This window comes from Poecilia formosa, unplaced genomic scaffold (assembly GCF_000485575.1).
Source record: "Poecilia formosa unplaced genomic scaffold, Poecilia_formosa-5.1.2 Scaffold146, whole genome shotgun sequence".
NCBI lineage: Eukaryota > Metazoa > Chordata > Actinopteri > Cyprinodontiformes > Poeciliidae > Poecilia > Poecilia formosa.
The window spans coordinates 1,531,357-1,539,351 of record NW_006800085.1 but is presented as its reverse complement, the minus strand read 5'-3'; the positions used below and the strand labels follow the sequence as shown (position 1 = coordinate 1,539,351).

Below are 7,995 nucleotides of genomic sequence, written 5' to 3'. Positions count from 1 at the left end.
ACCATATAGAGAAATGTAGCCTAAGCTTTTTAGATTGGTTTAGACACAGAAAAAAAAGAGTTCCTCCTCTTATCAGGTAAATTTGTTCAGTCTGTTTGTTTTGTGTGTTTTTTTAGGAAGTAAAGATGAACTGGAGCTGATAAACAACGAGACCAGACACAACGCCAACCTGGTCCGAACCAAGTTAAAATGTAGGTGTTACAAAATGGAGTCGAAATTGCTGGAACCCATGGAATATTTGTGTACATTTTTAATATTTCCCTTTGGTCAGTCATTTGAAATAAATGTAGCTTTGCCAAACGGCAAACTTGCTTAAATACTTGGAGTGAAGTCAGAATGGTATAATTTGACTGGCAAATGAATAGGAGAGGAAATAAAGTGCGTCACTGTCCACTACAGCTCATCGTCATTCAATCATTATTAAAAGCTCTCAGAATATTTTTGCTTTGCTATGTAAATTGTGAAGAGAAACCTGCAGCGTATGTTAGTTCCTATCTGAGGTAGCTTGTAATTACACTGGATCTGTCTTGTGTATTTCAGTAATGCAGAAGAACTGTCCATCAGAAGACAACAGAACTAATAACTCTGTAATCTATCGAATTCAGAGGAATCAGGTTTGTACCCAATACTTTAATTTTTCTCCATTTATTTGTTAAAATCAAGTCATTCCTTCTATTCTGATGTTCTGAGAAACTAGTGCCCTCTCACTAGCTTCTCAGTCTCTTTGAAAAAGAAAATTATCCACAGAATAACACCATTGTTTTCAGTGAGCATGAGGTTCTTTCATACAAAGTCATCCTTTGTTTATTGCCAAACCCACCAGAAGCATTATTTGTTTAAAAAGCTCAAACTTGGTCTCATCTGACCAAAATAAACTGTTGCTTTCAAAGTTCCTGCAGGGATTAGGAAACTCCACGTTTATGTTTGTGATGGTAGAAGAAAAATGGTTAATGAGTTCAGTGCAGCTCAGCAAACATCAGCGTCAAATGGCATTTTTTAATCTTCCACATTTTGTGGAAAAACAAATTAATCTCTATGCCACAGCAAACAAAATAAAAATACACTATTGATTCTTTTTTTTGTGAGATTATGCTGCAACAATAATGTCACTGTGTAATTTCATAAAAAAGAGAAATGAGCAAATATAAACCTTTTATCATACCAGTTTGTGATTGTAATTGCATATGGCCTGCTTTGTGTCATAGGCTGTCACTGTACTAGTCATTGCATTGCAAATTTTAACCTTGGCTTCCAAATAAATAATTTTGCCAACTCCCTTCTGCCAGCACTCACACCTGACTCGTTGGTTTTCTGAAGTCATGAAGAGTTACCATAAGATCCAGATTTCCTTCAGAGAGAAATGCAAGGCCCAAATTCAGAGACAGCTCGAGATTGGTGAGTCACTATTGCAATAATAATTGCTTTTTATTTCCAGTTTCAATGCTTTTCTTTGACAACAAACTGAAATCAAAGTCAAATCTCTTCTTTGCGTTCAGAAACTTGGCCAATAAAGCAGATTCTGGTCTTATTCTTTACCATTTCTAGTCTGATTGTTTTATTTAGCATGTAAATAAGATGACTTGCATTTACTCAATTTCCTGCCAAGATTGTTTTGAGCATTGTTATTGTATGTATCACTAGGCTGGAAAAGGTTGATGTATTAAACCACATTCCAATAGAGTATTTGTGTATCTTTTTATCCAGTTTGTTCATTGGGATAACTTTGAAGCAGTGTTATGTGTGCAGGTATGTTTTAGAATAGTATTTTGCCTTATTTGTGACATTCTACAGTAAACTTCCAGTAGTGCATATCATTTTTCAGTTCTTTTACTGCAGTGATGCTGTTGCTTTGATTTTGTAATTTCTAATTTCAAAATGAAATAAAAAGATTCTAAGTGCCAACTTCTCATTTGTTTCTCATAGTGGATAAAGTCACAACAGATGACGAGCTGGAGGATATGCTGCAACGTGATAATCTTGCCATTTTCATAACTAATGTGGGTGAAATTCCAGATCTATTTCCAATAGAATGTTGTAGTATTTGAATAAAAAAAAATATAATGTCCCTTTTTTCCCCTCTAACAAAGATCCATTCTGATGCCCAATTATCAAGTCGGGCTCTCTCTGAGATTGAAAGACGTCATCAGAACATCATCAGCCTTGAGTACAGCATTAAAGAACTACATGAGATAATTACAGACACGGCCATGCTGTTGGAAATTCAGGTAAAATGGCTGCCCCAAAAATAAATGTTTATTGAGGACGGATTTAAATATAACTGATGAAATGACTAACATTGTGTCTTTTTTTTTTTTAATTTCCACTAGGGGGAGTTGATAAACAATATAGAAAAGAACGTCACCAGTGCTGGAGAATATGTAGATGCAGCAAAAGAAGAAACACATGAAGCACTCGGATACAAGAAGAATCGTTATAAGGTTGTGTCTCTCCCAAGTTTTTTCAAATCCTTTAGGAGACAAGCCAGTACTGAAGCTGATGATTAAAACTCTACTGAAGACTGCATCAAGCCTTCCTGATGCACATCGAACCTGTCAGAGCCTTGGAGAATTATTTGTATCCATTTTTTCCCCCATGTAAAAATCTTTAACTGTTTTTTGTAGAAGTGTAGTTTTTTTTACCCAGAGTTGAGAATTCAAAGTTATGTAAAAATAACTTGTCACTTTAAATGCTTAAAAAAATCTTTCTTTGTCAAGAATATGATTTCAGATATGGTCCATTTCATTACAATACTTTTTATCTGTTCAACCACCCATAGATTCATTTACTCACTTGATCACTAGGTGGCACTGCAACAACATTGAAATACCAGGCTGTACCTTGTCTAAGGTTTCTTCTTATGACATTGTAAAAATGTCAACTTGTGCTCATAATGAATGCTGTGAAACAGAAGATTTTAAACTTCCTGGTCTCCTGCTGTGATCAATTAACATAAAGTGGTTTAAGTGAAATGTAAGAAATCTGCACAGTATAAAAATTGCTGTAGCAGTTGCAGTCAACTTGTAAATTAGAAATGTAGTGATCAGAGTTTTATTGGCTTATGTCTTGTTTTGCCTTTTTGTAGGTCTGATCTGCTGATTGTAAAATGTTTTGTTTTTAAATTAGCAATGACATGTAAATAAACTGCTTGGAAGTACAAGGAACCAAAGCTGGCATAATCAACAAAACAGGTAAATAAGTGGCTTAATAAAATAATGACAATGGAAGCAAATGGAACAAAAGTGATTGGATTAAATATTTTTGATCTATAAAAAGTCATGCAAATGTATATTTTGACATCTGATGCAATACTAGTTACTGATGTAGCTGTTTTACCTACTTAATATACCCATTAGGCTTATTATCTTCAAGTTCCTGTTATTTAAACATCATTTATCCATATTGCTGCTTCACTTTTTTCTTTTTTTGTTTTGTTGTTTAATGCAGAAACTGGAGAGGTAATGTTCACTTATGATGTATTTAATAAACAAGAAAAAAACATCTGATTTTTTTTAGTGTGGCTTCCAGTTTCTAATCACAGGCTGCTCAGTTGGTAAATCACCTAGGAACTGCATGGCATCAAAAAAGTGTCTCCAAACAGTGTATGCATCGTGTACCTGGAGTCACTTCAGTAAACACACTTTGATATTGTGACCTTTGTGAAAGTGCAGTCTCAGATAGCATTGGATTTAATTTGATGCTCCACTGGGAATAAAGTGGGACTAGTGTGGCTGTAAATGCATCTTTTTATGGTTGAAATTATTTTACTCATGCCTTAAGGTAAATGAACTGTTAACGCTGTAACACTTCTAATAGTCCACATTAAGTACCACATGGTCTTTAATGCTTATTAACAAATATAAAAAGTGAGAATTTACATCAAGGCTTCACTTGACTTTTATCCTCACGACTGATTCTTATTTGTGATGTTGTAGGACAATCGCATTAGGCATAGAATACTTGTAGGTTAATAATTGAATGACATTTGTGTAATTTGCTTCTGCACTTGCTAAATCTGCAGGCTATTGGAGTGATAACAGGAGTGATGCCATATCTATGTTTAATGCATTATTTCCCACATGATCCATATGTCTTAAAAGCTATTGACTGGCTGTTACTTGTGTGATTTGTAGTTACTTAAAACCATTTTGTTATCGCATTTTTCTCTGATCTGATTAGAGTTGAAAACAAACAAGCCTGCATTGTGGGAACACTGCCAAGATGAACCCATTGACTTTTCTCTCAGACTGCATTTCACATCCAACCCCTCCCCCCCATCCGCTTGTGCTACCTCAGGATAAAATTTCACAGCACCTTTGTGCTTTGCTGAAACCACTGACTTCCAAATTGCTATGGAAAAGTGTGGGTGTATAGAAAAAAAAGATGACCGCGTATGTGGGGAGAAAAAAAGGAAAAGATGTGAGGATAAGAAAAAGGCAGACGTACAAACATGACTTATTTATTGGATGTGCCAGAGTGGTGAACCCAAAAAATAGAGCTTGACCACAATTTAAAAGGGCTGAGTGATGTGTGGCTGTGTAAAATGTGGGGGCCTGGCCCTCCTCCCAACCATTAACCATTTCCCCAATCTGGAATGAAATATGAGGAAAATCTGGAAGAATTAGGGGATGAAAAGTCTCATTTTCTGCTTCCTCATGGAACCTCCATGGCCGGCTTACTTCTTGGCTTTTCCCTGGGCAGCCACAGCCTCCATGGCCTTCTTCACGGTTTCCTCATCACCGAGGAAAGACATGGGCTTGACCGGCTTCAGATCTGCATCCAGTTCGTATACGATTGGGATTCCTGTTGGCAGGTTCAGTTCCATGATGGCTGCATCAGACATATCTGGAAAAGACAACACAAACAAACCCTGAAATCAGAAGTAGGAGCATTTGAACTGGATAACAGTACAAATTGTCATTGTTCCCGACAAATTGCCCCCAGCTTTATGTTGGTTAAATGTGCACAGGAAGTCTGAAGCAGACCAATTAAACTGTATAGCACAGCCTTTGCACGTCACACTGACTTTTATGTTATGACAGACTGTTTAAATTAAAATGTATGTTTCGCACATAGTGAAAATAAAAAATACTTTACAAAAATACATTAAAATATTAGATGTTTCTTGTGAATAAAATAAGTATTTTATTAATGGCACATTCAAATGATCTGTGCTATTTTTAATGAATTAGTGACAAATTTAAGTAATTAACTATTCAGTTTTTTCACATTTATTCTGTTTTAAATTAATTACATGTTTTTATATACATATAAAAATAATCTGCCTTTCTTATTGTTTGCCTGACACTTCTTCTGTTATTCCCAGAGAATGCTAAACTCCCCTATTCATCCCTGACCACTGCTTAAAAATGTACAACCTTTCGACATAAAGGTCGTGACTGTAATGGGAACCAGACTCATGACCCTCTACCCTGCACTTCAGTGCAAGAGTCTTTGCAGGCTATTTATAAGCAGTGGAATCAAAAGCTTAGTATCTCAAGGCCTTTTCTTCTATGCAGATCTATTCATAGTTGTGTTGTTCTCTGGAATTAAATCTCTGGAAACTATTTAAGAGTTTTAGATTTTAAAAACAAAAGGACTGTGCCCGCTTGCTGACTGCGAAACTCACCCTCCAGGTGCTTGACTATGCCACGGAGGCTGTTGCCGTGGGCAGCGATGATAACATTCTTCCCTGCTTTGATTTGTGGAGCAATAACCTCGTTCCAGAATGGCAAGGCACGTGCAATGGTGTCCTTCAGAGACTCGCATGTAGGCAGTTCACCAGACTTCAGTTCTTTGTAACGCCGGGACTGGAATTAACCAAAACAGAAGCAGACTGTTGCACTTGTAAGGAGCTATATGATGGTTAAGTTTAGGCGTCTCACCTCACTGATGATTTTGTGGTAAGGGTGATCCTTATCCATAGGTGGAGGTGGGATGTCAAAAGATCGACGCCAGATCTTCACCTGCTCCTCGCCGTGCTTCTCGGCGGTCTCTGCCTTGTTCAGACCAGTGAGGCCTCCGTAGTGGCGCTCGTTCAGGCGCCAGGTGCGAATCACGGGCAGCCACATCTGGTCAGTGACCTCCATTATGGTCCACAGGGTCTGGATAGCGCGTTTCAGCACTGAGGTGTAGCACACGTCAAACTTCATGCCTGCCTCCTTAATGGCCTGGGCTCCACGCTTGGCCTCCTCCACACCCTTCTCACTGAGGTCGGCGTCAAACCATCCGCAGAAGCGGTTCTCCTGGTTCCAGGCACTCTCTCCATGGCGGACAATAACTAAGCGGTGGACAGCAGTCATATTTAATAGTTTTCCTTGGATTTTTAGCTCTAAACTAGACACAGAGCCCTCAGCCGTTCTAAGTTGCTCTTTCACACACTTACTGGCTGCCCAACAGTGATCCCAGACAACATACCGAACTCTTTTTATAGCGGACCAGCCCCCCAGCATTCCACCTGTGAGGGCATTTCACCCTCTGATGGACACACAAAGCAGGCCAATAAACCAGACAGCAACTGGGCTTATGGGAAGGCCAGAGGTCAGGGATAAACCAAAATAGCAACATGACTTTTAAAATGAGATCTGTGCAACAAAAGTGTAAAGAGCAGAGTTGGTGGCACATAGCTTCCTCATCCTAAAATGAATTGCTACAAAGCTGACAATAAAACTACTGTGAACGATTCATAGTGACTTTTACATTTCCAATCCATTTGTTTGAAAACCTTTGACCTTTTATCAATCCATACATGCATCATCCACCTGTCTTTCCATTTGTCCGCCATCCATCCATTCTGCATTCATTCATCATCGACTTGCCATGCATACATTCATTTTTTGTTTGTCATTCATCCATTTATCCATCTGTCCTTTTTCTAATATTCACCCTTCTTGATTCTTTGGTCATCATCATGTGTCCATTCATCCCTATATCTGCCCATTTGTCCATCATTCAGTTTTCATTTATCCATCCAGGTTCCATTGTCCACTTTTTTTTATCCATACATGGTACTTTTAAATCCATTGCATTTTGAAATGTATACTTTTATATTTTTATACCATATAAACATTAAAACTTTATGATTTTCTCTCCAAGGACTAAGCAACTATCTACTACAACTTAATCCATTCATTCATCTGTAGTCCATTTGTCAATAAAGGAAATATGCAGAAATCATTATTTATAGGCTTAAAACTGTGAACGTGAAATTTTGTACAAATTCTGAGTTGTTTCAAAATCTCTAGTTTTCCAACATAAATCCATGAAATTCTTGACAAATATGTAGTCTGATTTTAATGTTGTGTCTTATTATGACCACTAGGGGTTGATCTTGTAAAGAATAAGCAAGTGATGTTTTTTATCGGTATTATTCCTTCTTTTTTAACTTTTAGAAAAAATGAATTGCACAAAATAGTATCAGGTTTAATCAAAAAAAGTGAAAGAAAAAGAACACTTTCATTCTTTTATATAAGAAAAGTCAAACATTTGCTTTACTCTTCTATGTTCTTGTGTTGTATTGAACAAATGCAAGTGTATACAGTATTCTACAAGAACAAGTCTCAGAAGCTAAATATTCTGCATCATATAGGAAATGTAATGCCAGGAAGGAGCAATGAGAAACTCCCAGAACGGACATAATGGAGCTGGCTTGGAAACTGAACCACAAAATCCAAAAGCTGAAATATGAAGCAAAGTGTTCTGTCATCCTCCTGTGAAATTATGATCCACTAGAAAGGCAGAGGTCCAAAAAAAGAATATGGAATTCTAGGATTAATGCCAACCTGCATCATGTGACCTTGAGTTGTACTGTATATAAAAAAACTGCATTGTAAGAAAAAAAAAAACTCCTTTGCCTTAAATTTCTCTGGTTATATTTTTTTAACAACCATATTAAATTTCAGTAGTATTGGGAAACTGGTGACCACATTCACCCGTTTGCTAGTTACACTTTTTGTTTCAAGTTGGTATAAAACAATGTAGCCTGTTTCATGTTTTTGT

At 37.1% G+C, this 7,995-nt stretch overlaps 2 protein-coding genes across 2 annotated transcripts in view; one reads left to right on the top strand and one right to left on the bottom strand.

Annotated features, from left to right (window-relative positions):
• LOC103145760 (syntaxin-2-like) overlaps positions 1-3,503 on the top strand; it is a 5,160-nt gene extending 1,657 nt beyond the window's left edge. The window contains exons 2-7 of the mRNA XM_016677036.1: positions 50-191; positions 541-614; positions 1,287-1,395; positions 1,924-1,997; positions 2,088-2,225; positions 2,328-3,503. Of these exons, the coding sequence (XP_016532522.1) occupies positions 50-191; positions 541-614; positions 1,287-1,395; positions 1,924-1,997; positions 2,088-2,225; positions 2,328-2,504 (714 nt within the window). The 3' untranslated portion in view covers positions 2,505-3,503. The remainder of the gene's footprint in view (positions 1-49; positions 192-540; positions 615-1,286; positions 1,396-1,923; positions 1,998-2,087; positions 2,226-2,327) is intronic.
• A 937-nt stretch (positions 3,504-4,440) lies between these two features.
• LOC103145749 (phosphoglycerate mutase 2) lies at positions 4,441-6,410 on the bottom strand. The gene is made up of 3 exons (XM_007563320.2): positions 5,883-6,410; positions 5,627-5,807; positions 4,441-4,842 (listed from the first exon to the last, which is right to left on the bottom strand). Exons 1-3 carry the CDS (start codon positions 6,297-6,299, stop codon positions 4,673-4,675), a joined length of 768 nt encoding a protein of 255 aa, XP_007563382.1. The 5' UTR covers positions 6,300-6,410; the 3' UTR covers positions 4,441-4,672.
• Between the last annotated feature and the right edge of the window lie 1,585 nt (positions 6,411-7,995).